Consider the following 18528-nt stretch of genomic DNA (forward strand, 5'->3'; position numbering starts at 1 on the left):
TAGTGACTTTTATCAGGCTTATTTTTTTCTGTTCAGTGAAGTTGGTTGTTTTGCTCCTTTTGACACTGGCTTTTTTGTGTGTCTGTTTTCCTATATTGTCCATTTTGGGGAACTTACTGTCATATTTTTGATTTGAGATCACATGTTTGGACTCCCTAGAAAATGATTTTTTTCCCTGTTTGCTCAGGGAGACTGTGTTCAAATTTATACTGAGAAGCACAAATATGTCTACGGTTTACGCTTATTGTTTCATCTCTTTGTATGTAATGTTGGAAAATGGTAGTAACAAAGCAGGAGTGATTTTTTTTATATATATAAATATATATATGCACACACACATGTGTGTATGTACGTGTATATATATACGTATGTATATATATATTTATAGATAGTGACTTGAAAAAGAGGAAATGGAAGTGAAAACATGGGTTGAGTAGCCTGGTAAAAAATACTCTTCAAAACAAAAATCTGATTTGAAGTTGAACACTATCCAGTTCTGATGCAGACTCCCAACACCTATTAGTAATTGCATTAAACTTCATTAAATATGTTGGTAAGTTGTTTTTGTAATTGTCTTCTACTGTAGTGTCATGATATTGTTGTTTTGCGCTTTGAATAGTTAAATTTGGGATTAGGTATTCAGTTCAATCAGTGTATAGGAGGTTGAAGTATCCCTGCCAACTGAAAAAAATCATGTCATAAGTATGCTGCTTAAGTGAATGTTGCGTACAGTGGAGGATATCTTGCAAACAACAGTTTTGTTTCTTTTTGTTTCAGATTAAGGGAAGTTTCAGAGAAGCTGAACAAATATAATTTAAACAGGTAAGACATGTCAGGCATTGCTGAAAGCCATCTAGGAAAGTATGTTTTTCTAATACCAATAGGAAACAAAGGATTGCATGATAGAGAAAGCCTTAAAAAGCCTCAATACTAACACTGAACTTCAGAAATGCTTTTAATAAGACAGTGTGTAAGGAAGAAAATGTTAGGTTTTCAATCATGATACAGTCTATTATTAAACACCCATTTTATAGACCAACTCCTTAATTTTGATGTATAGTCCCTATTGCTTATTATTGACTGAATAAAATGAAAATAAATTCTATCTTTTTTTAAGATTTTATTCTGCATTTTCTGTGCTTAACGACTGAAATTATATCATAGTTGCTTCAACTAATGTACATCTTTAAGTCATTCTTGAATATTTCTATATCACTAACCATTGCTGCACATTGTTCCTTCCGTATGCCACTTGTTTTTTGTTTTTTTTTTTCAGACTTTGAAAGTTTAAAAATGTTATACATGCTCACTTTTTATTTTCAGCCACCCCCCTTTGAATGTATTGGAACAGGCTACTATTAAACAGTGTGTGGTGGGACCAAATCATGCTGCATTTCTTCTTGAGGTAAATTACTCCAAAATCTGTTGAGATAACAAACCTAAAATCATACAGTTAAAGCTAATTCTTTTAACATCAAATCGATCAACACTCTTCAGCAACTGAAGACCTGTTTACTTGTGTGTGTGTGTGTTCTTTTTTTTTTTTTTTTTTTTTTTTTTTTTTTTTTTCTGTAATCCTGTCTTATATTTCAATTTTGGACACTTGGTTTTCTTGTTTTAAATATAGGATGGTAGAGTCTGCAGGATTGGTTTTTCAGTTCAGCCAGACAGATTGGAATTGGGTAAACCTGATAATAATGATGGGTAAGAAATACTTTTCTTTATATTACATCATTTTTCTGAACTGGATAAGCAGCTTGATTTTTTTTTTTTTTAGCTTTTTTTGTTTGTTTTTTTGTTTTTAAACTAGAATGTCTTTGAAATGGGTACTGGAAGTTGATATGTAGTGATTATGGTGATGCAGCTGAACAGCATAGCCTGACAAAGTAGTGTAAGAATAAATACTAGATGTGGTTCTAAAAGAAGTGATACAGGGTATCTTTAAATTAAAGAAATGCCCCTTCGCCTCCTCCCCCTACCCTCCAAACAACTTTCATGAAAGAAACTGGCTTATATTTTTAAGCCCCATATAGAATCTGCTCTGGAAGTGGTCCCATCTGGAGGGGCTGACTTTCTAGATCTGTTATCTTTGGTTCAGGTAAGTCCTCCTTATTAGGACTACTTAATCATATTTGAATGTAAAACTTCTTAATATAAGTAGCATACTTAGGCTCTGGTTTACAGGTAGAACACCTGGCAATTAAAATTTGTACATATACGCTAACTGAAAACACTTAGTGCAGTGACTATCTCAAATCACTGATTAGCTTAACGTGCATTTGAAACTATGTTATTATGGATTGCTGGTGTAAGTAAGATCTGTTAGGCATGCTTTCCATTTTATTTTTTCAGCATACATCTTAACACAGTTAGATTAGTTTGAAATATTCCCCAAGGGTGTTGCTTAAGCTGGTATGTTACCAGACTAAGTCCCTGAGAATTTAGACCTGGGATTCCAGGTTTTGTTCTTAACCCATTTGGGATTGTTTTGTGACTGATTTACCATCTTTTACTTTCAGTTCAAAGTTGAGCAGTGGCTCAGGGGCAGGAAGGACATCCAGGCCAGGCAGGACTAGTGACTCCCCATGGTTTCTGTCTGGTTCTGAAACTCTGGGCAGACTGGCAGGCAACACCCTTGGGTAAGTTTTGATAGGATTGAGGCTGCAATCTGTTTGTTCCATATTTGAGTATATGTGTATACACATATATAAATTGTATGCAGTATGTGTAAGGGAACCTATACTTACAGCAGTTGTATAGGAAGGGTGTAACAAAAACCTTACTGGCTTTGTTAAAATAACAGATATACAAGTGACCCTTGAGTACCTAGGATATGGAGCATTCTTCATACATTCTGATAAATGTGCGAAGAATAACTTGGTTTGGCTGTTTTGTCTTTTTTGAATGTTTAGTTCCTCAGTTTTGAAAAAACTTTTTTTTTAGAGGGACACTATCAATTTAATAGAATAGTAATATGAAGTAAAATGAGTGCATTTTTACAGGAAAAATCTTTACTACATGTATTGGTAGGCTTTCATGTAGTTAGTTTTATTGTGCCCTCTTCTCCCATGCCCCTAGTAAAGAGTTGCTTTTTGTTAGGGTGTTATACATAATAACAGGAAGGAAACACTGGAAAAAGTTGTGACTCAGACCCTTTAAAATTGGAAAAGAAACTTGAAAAAACAGTATACAAACTCAAATTATAATTTTTTTTTTTAGTAATCAGCTTTAGAATTGATGGTGTCCCTTTACATAGCAACGTAAGTTAATCTTCATTACATAATTACAGTAGACTTTTCATTATATGCTTTTGTAAGAAATTGAACAGAGCTGCTTCCTATGGTTACAAATTATATTAAGGAGATTCCCTTTTAGAAACATCAGTTTTTGCATGAACATTTTGTTAAGGGGGAAGAACGTCAGCGCCCCTCCCCTCCCCCCCCCCCCCCCCCAAAAAAAAAAGGAATTTGTTCTTTGTCACCAAATGAGCTAATTTCATCTGAGATTTAGTTGCATGAAATATCTGCCTACCTCCACCCTAATCTTTTATGAAATCTTGGTGCATCTCAACCTAAAACTGTGTGGTGGACTTCAAAGACAAACTGATGGTGTCATGCTTAAAAACTTGCTGTGAAAAGTGTAAGATTTTTTTTTCCTCAGACTAAGAACATACTGACTTTTTTAATTTTTACCTGAGCATAATCAGTTAAAATTATTCGAAGCCATGTGTAACCAACCTCTGAAGAATGTGTAGTTTGGAAATGGATTATTGAAACTCACCAAACTAGTAGAGTTTAAAGTTGATGCTAAGTGGTATATTTAAAAGAAAAGAATACTTATTTATTTGAATCTTAAAACATGTGAACTTTGGAGTCCTTAGACTAGATCACTGGATTTGAAAAATTGATAGCATGTTAGTGGACAGTGGATGTATGTGGGTAAGCAGCAATGAGCAGAAGAGTTCCTTTCAATGCTAATACTTATTCTAGGTTGAAATAACTTTAGTAGAAATAACTGTGTCCTTAAGATTTTTTTTCATAACAGATCTACCTCTCAAACAGCTAAGTTAGTGATCTGGCAGAGGGACTGTAGCACTTGAAGTGAATTTAAGTCCACTTGAAATGAGTCCAACTGAAAAAGAAAGATTTATGAACATTTGGGAAATGAATCTTATGAAGATAACTTTTCTTTGTATCAAAGTTGATCAGTAGATTTCAGAACTCTTGAAGACATGCATGTTAAACATTACCAAGAGATCAGGGAATGAGGCCTAACCCTTTTAAGAGTATTAAATGTGTTACTCTGAGTTTTTCTTGAAAGAACACATTAAAATCCATTTTTAATTAGATTGTTGTCATACTAAAAATAATGACAGTGTGGTAAACCAGTGGGTTCCCCCAAATTTGATCTAACTTGTACTAGTACAATATACAGTTAGTGTAGTATGAATTTAAAGAACATGATCCTGTGACACCTTTTAACGCTTAAGTTAGGGTTCAATTGTAATATTTTAATTCTTATAAGAATATAAATGTCTTTAACTCTTAGATCCCTCTCAAGTCTGTCATTGATAGTTTATAAATTAAAATAGAAAAATGTGTCAGTGATAAAATATAACGTAGCTTCTCTTTACACCTCCACGTCCTCTATACTGAGAGCTGAACTGAAAATTTTTCTCTGTAGGAATTAGCTTCCCCTCAGCTCCTTTCCCAATAACAAGAATACATCTTTAGAAACAAATCAGCTCATTTTATTTAGCGTATCACACCTTTTATTTTCTTTAGTGTTCACCAATATCTCTCTCTCTCTCTCTCTCTCTCTCTTTTTGTGAGCTAATTCCTGAGACAAAGCCTTTATGCTGAAGCTGTCATTGAGCTGCTTATTGTCTCGTGTTGGGTCATTGTCTGTTTAGTTGCTGGCCAGGATCCTGAAATACAGATTTCTCCGAGATGGAGCATCATCTTAAACAGATGCTTGAGCTAGTCCTTAATTTTATGGTCTTGTTTTTTTTTAAAAAAAAAAAACAAAACAGCAATCAAAACATAAAATATAAGATTTATTCTTTACCACCTGCAGATAGGAAAGTTACGCTTTAAAGTGAACTTTTATTTGCATCTCGATGGATATTGTTTAAGCGAAAGTACTCTCCCCCCCCTCTTTACTAACTAGATGCCAGATCTTATTTTTAACTTATTTTTCATAAAAGGAGGCTGATGGGTAGGGTGATTGACAGCAGAAAAGTTCTGCTGATACTGATGATCTACCATAATGCCATAGGCAGTATTCCTTACTGTAGGTTTCTGCAACAAAATTTAATTTATTTTGAGGAATAAACTAGAGTCTTTTTTAGCCTTTCAGGACCACGGAGTGTATTGATTTGTTTGCACAATAGATTCACTTGGAACAGTTCTCTAGTTTTAAAGTTAGTAGATATTTATCTTGCAATCAAGACTATATAATTTTTCTAGTGTAATCATAAGCAGTTGCTTATAGTAAGTCATATCTCAAATCTGAGAAGAGCCATTTGAATATAGTGATCTTCTGTCAAATACAGTTCACTGTTCATGGAGCTGCTGTTTATATGACCTTTTATAGTAGAAGGGTAACAGTTGTGTTAGGTATTATGCTGCTTTTACTGTTGCTTTTGGAAACTCCAGGAATTTTGTGTGTGTGTGCGCGCGTGTGTGTGTGCATGTATGTATGTATACATTCACACAGCTATACAAATAGGAAAAAATGCAACTTTCAATCTGAGTCATATTTCATGTTTCTTCTGTGTAGTTCAGAGCTGTATCAATTGCTTCATGCTGTTCTCATTAGTTTTGAGAGATAGTTTCATAACATTTGTTTATGAAGCCAATATGTAGTATCTTTCAGAGAATGTCTACAGAATATTCATAATAAAACTGAAGCCATACTTTTTGAAATAGTCCCCAAAGTATCCTGCTATTTAAAAAAAAAAAATAAAAAATTAATCTTCTAGAAGCCGCTGGAGTTCAGGAGTTGGTGGAAGTGGAGGAGGATCTTCTGGTAGATCATCTGCTGGAGCTCGGGATTCCCGAAGGCAGACCAGAGTTATACGCACAGGACGAGACAGGGGATCTGGACTGCTGGGGAGTCAGCCACAACCAGTGATTCCAGCATCAGTCATTCCAGAGGAACTCATTTCACAGGTATGTGAGCTGTAAGCCTCTTAGTGCCAAAAGACTTTGACAACCTCTCATAGAAAGTGAACAGGAGAATGTTGTAATAGCAGTGTATTTTTTTACAAGGAATTATGCCATATAACTTTAAATTTGACTTTCTGTAGCTGAATTTTTTATTTTGAAATCTGTGGTGTGAGTGATAAATTTTTTGGGATTCCAGAATTTAATTTCCCAAGCTTCTTCCTTAATTTTGATGAAGAATGTCATATATTGTTTATTTGTAGATGCAAATGTAGTTAAATAAAATATTTGAGCATCTTACCAAGTATATAGATTATAAAGTTAGGATCCTTGAAGGAGTATAAAGAGAGGAGGGGAGCAGGTTCATGTCCTTTTTCTTGTTGGATGAAAGGAGTGATTTCATTTCAATTTAAATGAAAATCATTAAATATTTTTAATCTCTTTAAAATGCTAATAATTTTTCTTCTTGGATACCTCTACTTAATGTTTTAGTAAATGCAGCTGATAGTTGGGCATAAATTACTCTGTTTTTACTCTGCTTTTACCCTTTAATGAACCAAAGCCCAAATAATCTGATGGATTTTTACACTGTATGATTCAATGGAGTTTATTCAAACATAGAGAAAAATACTGTTCTAACAAAATAATACCTTCAAAATACGTAACAAGGTAATACATTTTAATTCTTAGTTTAAAACAAATTTCTGGTCATGATTTGGAATATAACCAGTAATTGGTGTGCCAAAGATTGGCTGTTCGTATGCTTGGGATGGAATATCGCATAGCTGACGAAAGACAGGAACTAGAAAGCATAGTATTTTAGACACATCAGTGACAAAGTGACTTTAAGTTCCTCTCTCTTTTTGAATTCCAAACTCAGTAAAAGCTGGAGCTTCTACCTTTATAGAGGCAAGGTAATGCCTATTAGGAAATTCAGCCTCAAAGCTGAAATTCAGTGGTCTAACTTAAGTTGAGAAAAAGTTAAGTATCTAGTATAAGCTATCTAGAAAAATATACGCGAGTCTTTGCCTGCAGGTACTGTGTTTGATTCAGTATCAGTAGTCACACTCTTGTTAAACTGCTTCTAGAATTAAGCTTTCTTATCTTGAGAGTGGTGTCAGTGAGCTGAGAATGACCGGTAACCAATTCTGCTCTGCTCTTACAGGCACAAGTTGTTTTACAAGGGAAGTCCAGAAGTATTATTATTCGGGAACTCCAGCGAACAAATCTTGATGTAAACCTCGCTGTAAATAATTTGTTGAGTCGTGATGATGAAGATGGAGATGATGGGGATGACACAGCAAGTGAATCATACCTTCCTGGAGGTTTGTATCTTGCAAACTATTAAGAAACCATAAGTGTTCTTATTTTCCATGTTCCGTGCTGTGCAAGGTATGCAGCAAAGATAGCCCTTGCTTATAGGAGTGAAGTGTAAAGATGCACAAAACAAAAGGTACCCTGGGATCTACGGAGGAATTAGTTAAGGCATTTAAAGAATAACTGTTGACTCTATCTGTGGGTGGTGTGAAAGTGAATTTTTTATGATCCTGGGCTTTTTAACATCAGCTTTGCATATATATTTCGCTGCTTAATGAGGACTGCTGTGTGGCTTGCTCATAAAAGCTAATTCTAGAATTGTTTAGTGAATTGTATATTTGCTAGTGTATTCTTAAGATACAACAGTTTTTAGAGTAAAAGTTAATACAGCTTTTTATCAAAATGCCTCAAGTGAGAGTAAAACAGCACACAGTTCTTACAGTTAGACTGTGAATTTGTTCCTCATCTCAAATGCCCCTCGTAAGTAGATGTTATAGTACTCTGGCAATACAGGTATAATACTGTTACTGAAGTCAAGTAGTTTTGAAATAGTGTGTGTCTCATGCAATTTCTTTTCTAAAAAAGACTTCCAGTCTTTTGCATTGGTTAAATAACTTAGGTTTACTCAGCAAGAGTCAGATTACTTATTTGAAAACCTAGTAGCCAAGTGTAATGTTTGCATTTTTCTAGTTAGGTGCAATGTATGAAAATAAAACATCTAAACTCTGACTGCATACTAGCTTTCCTTTTTTGGGTGTCAGAGTAATGTTTTTCTAATAGATATTTTTTCTGCTCATCCGGTTCACCAGGAAGGCTCATGGGTTTCCTCCATCTTTATCTTGTCAATCATGTGATTAGACAAAGAGGTTTCTTTGTTCTGCAGCAGAGGCTTTGTAATCCATTTTACGTCTTCTGGTTTCAGTTGCATCCGACAAGCTTTTTTGTATTGCTCTAGAGCCGAGAATCCTCTGATTGAACTTGTAGGCAGGGGTGAAAAATCCTTAATTTCAGTCTTTATTTTTAGTGATCAGCTTCATAGCCTTAGTCAAATACACTGGAGGAAATAAATTCTTTTAGCTCTGCCATTTATTTGAAGCAGGAGTTCTTCCTCTAAGTATACCAGAATGCATTCCTCCAGAAACTGCCTTCAGAGGATAATTCACTAATAGTACTCATTCGGAGTGAAAGTTCATTTTAACCAAAACTAACCAGCTCTCTACAGCATTACTATTCTCTTGGAGCTTCTTGAGCAGCTGCCCAGGAAACACTTTCTCATTGGCTTAATTTTTAAAGCTTTTCCCCTTTTTAGGCTAATCTTTCCTATAAGAGATTGCAGCCTCCCAATATTAGTATTTTTTCCACTATCCTTTTGCTCTATGGAGAAACTGGGCTAACTTTTCCCCAGTTCTTGCATGGAAAGAAGAGGAAATAACTGAAATGAAATGTGCTATGTCTCAATCTTGTCTTCAAAGATGTAATTCACAATTGGTGAGCGTGCTGTGCCTTCTGTGTCTTGTCTGTCCTTGAGTTTTATGGACAAAAATAACTAGGTGTATTGCATGGAAATGAATTCCAGCAAAATCAGAATGTGACCAAAGCATAGGAGAAGTCTAGCTGAATAGTGGTCAGTGCTGTTATGACTCTACCGTTGGTATATTAAATAGTACAAATTTAGCAGTTCTTGCCCTTATCGCTTAGTCATGCAGGCTAGATTTCAGGAAAGTGTGATGATTAGAGAACTTTGCCTTTAACTGTGGAAAAAGAGCAACATCCTGTCCTTTCAAACTACACAGAAACAACGTTTAAATCTTTTGCTCCAAGAACTTTGCATTCTCCTTATTTTTACTTGTCTTGCCTCTGGATGTTCTTTTGAACTTGTAACATTAGAGTTCATGAGAGAGAACTGTAGATAACCTTATTAGGAATTGACTGTATACAGCAGTTACTCATTTTTATAAGTGATTATGAAAGATTAAAACTTCTATTATGCGGTTTTATCTTTTTGTGTGTATGTGTGTTTTTTTTAATATATGATAATAAACTAATGCTTTAAAACTTTTTGGTTTTCTTCCTTTCAAGCACAAAAAAAAAAAAAAAAAAAAAAGAAAATGACAGGACTACTTTTGCTTCAGGACTTCTGAGACTCTTGCCTTTTGATTAAAAAGATATGCTAATTTTTACTGGCTCCCTTCTGCATGTCTGGTGCTTTGTGACCCTTAAATTTAGGGGTTATGCCTCTAAATCTTTCAAAGCAGAGAGCTTTTTTTATTTTTTTTTTTTTTTAGTCACAGTGTAATTTGTACTTGATTTTTTTAAAAGGGGGAAAAAAGTACTAAGTTACTTTCCAGTTGCTGTGAAACTTGAAAGTTCTTGTTTCATACATTGTCATTTTATTAATGTATCATTTGTGATAATCTCAGTATTATGAGAATTATGCATCTGATTTTTTTTTTTGATGACCCAAGTAGTTTCAGTTCTCTCAAAGATCTTCAAAATACCTTAAGTGAAGAGCACAAGTTCTACAGTTCTTCTTTTCCGTATCGGTTGTCTTTAATAAATGTCTCTGCTTTTATTTTAGAGGCTTTCTTGCTTTGATTTTGATTTTTTTTTCTTTTTCTTTTCATTTTGCAATAGTCAGCTAAGAAGATTGTATTCATTTGATGTATAGCATGAGGAAAATAAGGTAAAAATTCCATAAACTAAAATCATTTAGTATAGGGAAGACTTCCAGGTGTCTAGATTAATTTTCTAGCCCATACTAAGTTGTATTGGAGGCTGCTGTTAGGCTTTCTGTTTCTGTTAATCTTCTGTGGTTCTCTAGAACTTAAAATAATTTTTATAGTTCAGATTTGTGCATGTCTGCTCAGTAATTTCTTCATATAACTGGTTCTCACTGAGGGAACTTTTGAAACATAGGTTAGGCAATAACCAGACTATCCAGACAACTTTATTTTTTGGGAATCTGAGATAAACTTGTTTAAAATCCTTTTTAAAGGAGAGGAGAGACTGGTTTTGCATTGCAGCACTACTTTTGTTGGTTTGTATGGAAGAGAATTGGGAACCAGAGCATAATTTAGGGATCAGTTTAAAACCATATGTTCAGTGGCTTTTCTTTTGGGAAAGCAACTAGGTGTATATATTTATTTATTTACTCATTTGTTTTTTGGAAGATATGCTTTTAGTTAGGTAGTATTTTGAATAACATATATCATCAAAAATGAGTGGTGGTATTCTGTTTGGTTTCCTAGCATACCAAAATGAACGTTTCTGTCCCTTCACTGTTGCAGTTTTGCCAATTTAATCCAAACATGACAGAGTTAGAGATACTGAAGGCATCAGTCTCGTGAACATTTCATAAAAATATGTATGTGAAAAGAGGAGTGAGATCTTATGATTTCCCCCTTAAGTGAAAGGGCATAATGAGAGCTCAACTTCAGATCAGAATCTATCCAGGCAAAATCTTTAATGAATCTGTAGCAAATAGTGCTAACACTAGTCATGCAACTACTGAAAACAGAAATTTCAGTATTTGGATTGCTGTTTATGTACTCCCCCTTCCTCTACCCTAGATACCCTGGTAGTTACTAGTGAATCAAAGGTTCTTTCCTACCTAAACAGGGTGATCAGAATCATCCCATTTAATTGAGCAATTAAGGGATGTGGTTCTGGTCTGACAGTGCACAAGAGATGAATGCTAATGTCTCATAGGATTTTTGTGAAGAGCAGAACAGTATCACAGAAAAAGTGTTTTACTTGGATAGTTAATGTTGCCCTGCAGTATCTGTAGTCTCATAGAATTAAAAAAAGCCAATGATACTGGAAGGAGAGTGTGTTTGATTTCTGTCCCCACTAGTTTTAGCATTTTTTTTTTTTTGTTACTATAGAGGATAGAAGAATGGGGGGGGGGGATCTCTTACTGAAATATTGGAAGAAAAATTAAAATCTGTTTTGAAGTTGAACAAAGAAGATAGTTTTGATTTTTTTTTTTCCTCACTTGTCTGGATGTAAAAATAGCCAGAAATACATGCACTTTTGGTTCTTGGGGCTGATGTTTTAAATTTTTACTTTCCTGTTTGGAAACACTTGAAACACAAGGTGATTAAGATGATGAAAGGATATGTGTTCCAATTTACAGTGTTTTCTCTAGAGAGCATTTCTGGCTTAGGTTTGCAGAAAAAAACGTTGTCCGCATTGAACGAGGCTGGAGAGTTCTTTTCTGTGCTGACCAGTTCTGTTCCTAAGAGAAATCTAAGTATCATTTGTTGAAATCTTTAGTTGGTTAATGACAAAAACAATAGGATGAGTTGCTGGACTGTTCTTGTTACTTGCTGGAGAACTCAAAAGTTTCCCTAGGGAGAGAGGAAGAAGTGGTGAAGTGGTGAATGTGGCAGGAAGGAAGAATAGCAGAGTGACTATCTGGGCATATAGTAGATTCTCAGCTGCGTTTACATCTTGTTAAAAGTGTGCTACTTGGAAATTGGCACTCCAAGCTGAGAGATACTGCTGATGCAGTATTGCAGAAGGTCAGTGGAAAATGAGTAAAATAGGCAGGACTAGGCCACCCTGTGACATCTAAAAAGTTTTAGTAAGGCATAGCCTTCTTGCCAAGTAAGTATATATTTTTTTTTCTTAGGATTTCCAAGTAGCCTGTCTAGTTTCTTTCTAAAACTTATTGCATGGACCATTATACCCCGAACTGCATGCTTTTAGAACCACAGATTGCACTTTAGTGGATTATTTATTTACATAAATAATAATGCATTTTAAAATAAATAGTAATGCGAAAGGACTGCTTGACCTACTTACTGGTCTTGCTTGCTGTGAAATCCCTATGTCTTGCTGGTTATCACACTGCTTTTATGTGAACTTCCTTTCTGCTGGGGACAGTTGATTGTAGTTGGGATGTGTTAGGTTTCTAAATTCTACCCAGAAAACATCGGAGTGACTGAGTCTCTGATGCTTTCAGTATCAATAAATGAAACAGTTAAGTGAACTAATAGTGGCTGTGGGAGTGGACTTCTGGCTCCTTTTCAGTTTTTGGATACACTTTCCTTTGTTTAATTTCCTCTACTGCAGGCACTGAGGAAAAAAAGATCATTAGTAATGCATTTCCAGTGGTAAGAATGCTTTTATTTGACATCAGCAAATCTTTATTTGTGGCCACAATTATTTTAAAACTTATGATGATGTTGACGGTGAGAAAACTGGATGTGTTGAAATATGCTCCTTCAGCACGTTCTGGAGGAACGTGGCGTAGAGCCTCGCGGTCATTTTGCGAGTGGTTAAAGCAGATGAGGTTGTTCTGCAGCAGGAGGGAGCTACCCTGCCCGTCCCTCGTGTGGCAGGGACACTTGCGTGGGTTAGGTGAAACCCAAGCTTAGGGGTTTGATCTATTTTTTAGTCAAACTTATCTGAGCTTGCGGGGAGGGGGCAGAACTCTCCCTTTTGGCAGCAGGAGCGTTTTAGGCCAGGTCGGCTCCTTGGGCCGAAGCGGCACCTCTGCAGCGCTGGTTGGCCGCGCGGTGAAGTGGGCCCGAGGCGCTCTGCTGCGGACGGGGTGCTTCTCGTGCCACCTTGCCCCTCGCCCCGCGGGCCGCTGTGCCCTGCCACGGCAGCTCCGGGAAGCGGCTGGCTGGAGCTTTAGGCGAGCATCGCACCCTCCTCAAAGGAGGGGCCTTGCCATAGGGATGAAGGAAGGAAATAGGACTGTCCTCTTCTGTAGCAGCGAGGTGGTAGCGTGCTTTTAGTTGTATTATCAGTCTGTATTCCTGGTTTCTCTGAAGTATTGCGTGAATTTTCGGTAGCCTCTTCTGCATGCAGGTAGCATCTGTCCTTTACTGCGCAGAAGGATATTGGTAGCTCAGAGATGTTCAGTGGTAGTATCTCAGAGAAATTCTTTTATTTATTTATTTATTTTAATAGTGGCCAGGATTGTCACAATAGTTAAATTCATCCTTGTATCAAAACAATGATACTTTCTTCCAGATAACTGTTGTTTTTGATGTTGCTGCCATTTAAAGCTTTGTGCTGAGAGCTGCGGCTGCGAGCTTGTGAACTGAACAGTGTCATTCTTGGAAAGAAACGTTCCACGGAGGAACGTACGGTCTTTGATAGCAAAGATGAGGCTTTATGAGGGCAGCTTTCGCCATCAATTTTTACCCTCCTTAAATCTAGGTCATCTTTGGAGTTCTGTATATGTGCATAAGCATGAGCACACATATATGTGTGTGTTTATTTTATCTTAGTACTCCTTTCTTCCAAGTGGAAGGCTAAGGTTTGAATTTTTGGGTCACAGAGATGTGTTTCAGGTAAGACTCGTTTAGGAAACGTGGCTAGAAAAGTGACAGAACAGTTCTTACAGGGAAACTAGTTCTGTGCACTAGTTGACTGTGCTTGATTGTAAATATGGATGAGGAACGTCAGTTTGCACTGGTGAATCTGAAGAGCAGAAATTCAATTAATGGATAGGGTTTTTTTTGTTTTGTTTTGATATTTGTCTAGTTGATGGTCTCTCTAGCTGATGTTTTAAGCAGCTGATTATTTACTTAAGACCCTTGTCTCCTCTTATAGAGGATCTTATGTCTCTTCTGGATGCTGACATACATTCTGCTCACCCAAGTGTCATTATTGATGCTGATGCTATGTTTTCAGAAGATATTAGTTACTTTGGTTATCCATCCTTTCGGCGCTCATCACTTTCCAGGCTAGGCTCATCCAGAGGTAATTTTGCACCTTTTTTTCTTTGTAATAAGTAGTTTTCTGTGCCAAACATTAGTGATAGCACACGCTAGTGGTTTAGAATCTGATTTAATGTGAAAGTAGACTGTAATGTGTTGTCAAAGATATAGACTAGATAAGTAGACTGTTATTATCAAAATTATTAATGACTTCTGAATGTGAGCAGGTAAGTTCTTGTAAGAACCTTGATAATCATGGATTTTGAATCTAGTTGTTGATCACTGGTGTTGCAAAGTGTTGTAATGTTTTTGCATGATAAGTTTATTTTAAAATGTATAGTATAAGTACCTACTAATTCTTATATTGCGTTAGGAATATTTAATTTTGCTCAAAAATCAGTACCAAGTGATGACATGCAGCATTCTTAATCAGATGGGGAGGGAGGTTGCTCTTTATGCACTATTCTTCACATCTTCTTAATGTATTCCATGACAGAAATTAACTTTATGGAATGAGGAGAAATATGTTTAGATATAAGAGAAGAAGAAATCTGTATTATACTTTTTATAGTTGGATAAGGACAACCGTTTGCAGTTGATAATGAACACCTTGGGCAATGTTAAGGTGTTTTATGTGTTTTTGTAAAGCATATTACACTTGGAGATTTATAATAGAACATGCAGCAATTTCTTAGCTTTTTGAAGCTATTACCCAAATGCCCACAGTATTTACAAACTGTTAATCCAACCTCTGCTGTTATTGTTTTAGTACAGTTTTGTTGCCTTTTGTGAACCTGTTATATTAATTGCTGAATGCTTAAGTGCCTGTTACAAAATTATTAGTCGAAGGTCAGTGTGATGTTTGCTAGAAGATAGTAAGTACAATATTATGTGAAATACGTTTGTAAGATAAGCTGTTGTTTTTTGGCTTATGTAAAAGCTTTCCCATTTGTCTAGTACAGTAAAAGACCCAAGACTTGGAGTAATTTATTGAGAATATGATACAGTAACGTGGTCATCTCATATGTGTAATTCCAGTCGACTTTTGTGAACATAAATGAAGTACTTAATACGTTAAAGGCATTATGTGCATGTACAAATATTAAGCATCTGACATAACTCCTTCTAAATTCCTCCTTTTTTTTCCTTTCCTAAGGTTATTCTATATAAGACGTTACCACGAATTTTATAATCCTTATTTTCCATGCATAGTTGACTGTTGGAAAGTTAGTTTGATTACCTGATTTAAAAAATTTATCTGCATGAGCGAACTGCAGAGTACTGCCTTTAGACAGTTTGTAGGCCAATTGGAGGGGAAGCATTTTGGTAAGGAACATTTTCCTACAAGGATCCTTTTTAAAACTTGTCTGACTCTTGAAAAGTTTTCATTTGATCTCTCAAAACAGATAAACTTTAATTTATTAAATCCAGTCCTATAGAGTACTGCTTTAAACGAAAGGGGTTGGATTATCAAACTTTAATACAAGAGCTTTTTTTTTTTTTTTTTTTTTTTTTTAATGCTTGTTTTCTTTAACATCTTCAAATTATTGTTTTTTGGGAAAGTTGTTATGAAACTCTCTAATAAATACTCTTTTTTGGTTTGCTTAAATGTATCTAACAGACGGTATAGATTTAGGATTTTTTTGTTTGTTGTTGTTGTTAGATTGATAAAACAGTACTACAAAACTCTGGATATTGTACTATAAAACTTTAAGTTGCTATATTAAATGCATTTGGCCTCTTAAAATTTTAAGTGAAAAGTAAGCAATACGCTTTCACATTTTAGTAGTACGCAAACTGTAAGACTTCTTTATTTCTAGCTTGTTATTTTTATATTTAGTAATTCTAAAGTACATATGCTTGAAAGGATTAATATATTGAATGTTGCATGTCAGGACTTTTATTTTTAATCTTTGTGAGTAGTTATAACTGCTGTTAGTTGCATCCTGAAGGGTCTTTACTAGAGAGTGGCTTACTTTTATCCCACTGGTGTGACCCAATTGCATACCAGTTCTCCTTCTTCCCTTAGAGAGAGACTCTGAGCTGTTGCGTGAACGTGAGTCCGTTTTACGTTTGCGTGAACGAAGGTGGCTTGACGGAGCCTCATTTGATAATGAAAGAGGCTCTACAAGTAAGGAAGGGGAACCAAACCTGGACAAGAAGAATACACCAGTTCAAAGTCCTGTTTCTTTAGGAGAAGACTTGCAGTGGTGGCCGGACAAGGTATTGAAAATTTAAGTGTCTTATTTGCGTGCGGTGCATAGGCTTCCGCGTGTGTTTTCCAAATAAATGCTCTTTACTTCGTTGTTGAAATTCACAATTTAGTGTGTGTGAGGTAACATAAGTAGCATATGCTTATTATGCACTTAGCAGAACAGTGATTATAAGGGTGTAATTAGTTATTCATAATGTTCCTATTACTTTTGTTTTAATTTCTTTCTTCATGTATTTTGGAGCCACCACTATAGATTGTAAGACTTGGTTTCTTTTTTCACTTAGATGCTTGAAGAATTTAATAAGCAATAGGGAATTCTTGAGACAGCTTAAATTAGCCTTCTGTACAAGAAACAAAGAAAACTTTTCTGGTTAGCGTTTCCCCCCCCTTTCCCCCCCCCCCCCCCCCCGGATACTTTCAGTTTGATTGGAACAGGCTTTTAAAAAACAGCAGTGAAAATTGGCATGTATTGGTTAACACAGAACAGGACTACAAATATCATATAAATGAGTTCTGGCAGCTACTTAAGAATCCCTTTGACCATGATTAGCTGGACTCCTTAGCATCCTTAATTCCATTTTCAAGGACTGAAAAATTTCCCCACACAAGATCTAAGAATAATGGAATGCTAGCTGTATGTTGCTAGCTGTGTACTTGTAGCTATTCTCTTGATGAATTATCTAGATGCCTAGTGAAATGGATGAAGAAAATACTTTGCAGAAATGGAAGTGAGAGTTAGTGTTCATTAGGCCAAATTTTATGAATTTAGGACATCTCTTCCTAGTGTTCCCATTTCTGTTTGTAGTATCAGTTGGTTACTGTTTGATTTTTTTTTCACTCTTTCTTTTAATATATCTCTATCTGTATTTAGTCAGAAAGGAATAAAACAGAGAGCTTGAAGAGGGAAGTGAGTTTAAAAGCTCATTTCCACTTATGGCAGCTCACCTTTGACCACTTTAATCACAATTCTGTGGTTCAAATTAAGTAATGCATGTATTTGAAAAAAAATGTTTATCCAATAGGTGGCCTTCCAGCCAGACTTTGTGTCTAAGGCACGATTTCATTGAACTAATAACTCTGAACTCTTATGTCAGGGAGAGCTGGCAGCTTTTGACCCCTTTACTTTTTTAAAACGATAGAATGGAAAGAGTCATCTAGCTTGGGTAGAGAGTTCTGGGGCTTTAGCATAGAAGAAAAAAATGTAGTTCAGATTGGGACTACTAATTAGCTTTGTGTGTCAACTGCTGTGTTTTGGTAACATTATTACTATTATTGTTTTCATTTTTTCTCCCACTACTTAAGCAATAATTTTTCCATTGACACTATTCTTCTCTGGCCCAAATAAGTTAATTACTGAATTAGCTTTATTTCCTGGATGGTTTTTTCTTGTTTGCAGATTTGGCAGGTTCTACCCCAGAAGTTCTGTTGCGGTCTTTTATTGGACTTCTTTTATGGAGTTAACTTGCTGTGATATCCGTTTGCATCCCTGCTCGCCTTAAATATATTTAATTTCTTCCTCTAAAATATTTGTTAGCATTTGCATTCATATATACCCTAGCTTCCAGGTAAAACAGGATGTCTTGTGGGAGAGGCCTTTCATCTCAAGAAGTAGATAAGAGTAGATAAACTTTTTGTCCTTTCCCTCAACAGAACGTTTGTACCTGGAATTGTTGCCTCTTTCTTGCCATAGCCCCACTCTAGGCTGCTTTGGTGGTATTATCTAACAGAAGTTTTGTAAGGTAAATACTGAGGGAGATGATCTAGCTGAGAGAGCAATTCAGACATTCTTTCTGTATTGAAAACAGAGAAGGAGATCTCGAGATGTTAATGGAAGGAGACAGTAAGCTGCTATAGAGAGTAAAGTACATGAAGAAGCACTGAGAAATCGAAGATTCTTGTTTGCAAGATCTTTTTCTTTTTTGATCTTTAGTGGTTTTGACTTTTAGCTCTTTGAAACAGAATGGTAGTAGTCCATGATGAAGACAGTAAACTTGCAGTTTTGGGGAGGTAGAATAACAGTCTGACAGGAATGGATGGAACTTCTGGAAAGCTGGTGGTATTCCAGGAAATAATTGTCATATTTTGTAACACTTGATTATGCTAATGTAATTTAGCATTTTTTAAGCTGTATTTTTCCTTCAGTGGAAACATT

The 18528-nt window shown here is 35.7% G+C and overlaps 1 protein-coding gene across 1 annotated transcript in view; it reads left to right on the forward strand.

The window, feature by feature from the left end:
* Positions 1 to 18528, forward strand: part of UBR5 (ubiquitin protein ligase E3 component n-recognin 5) — a 90012-nt gene that overhangs the window by 17943 nt on the left and 53541 nt on the right. Inside the window, exons 2-9 of the mRNA XM_062570451.1 lie at positions 778 to 822; positions 1324 to 1405; positions 1628 to 1704; positions 2520 to 2639; positions 5984 to 6173; positions 7333 to 7492; positions 14055 to 14204; positions 16173 to 16384. Of these exons, the coding sequence (XP_062426435.1) occupies positions 778 to 822; positions 1324 to 1405; positions 1628 to 1704; positions 2520 to 2639; positions 5984 to 6173; positions 7333 to 7492; positions 14055 to 14204; positions 16173 to 16384 (1036 nt within the window). The remainder of the gene's footprint in view (positions 1 to 777; positions 823 to 1323; positions 1406 to 1627; positions 1705 to 2519; positions 2640 to 5983; positions 6174 to 7332; positions 7493 to 14054; positions 14205 to 16172; positions 16385 to 18528) is intronic.

The sequence above is a fragment of the Rhea pennata genome, chromosome 2 (assembly GCF_028389875.1).
Source record: "Rhea pennata isolate bPtePen1 chromosome 2, bPtePen1.pri, whole genome shotgun sequence".
Taxonomy (NCBI): Eukaryota; Metazoa; Chordata; class Aves; order Rheiformes; family Rheidae; genus Rhea; species Rhea pennata.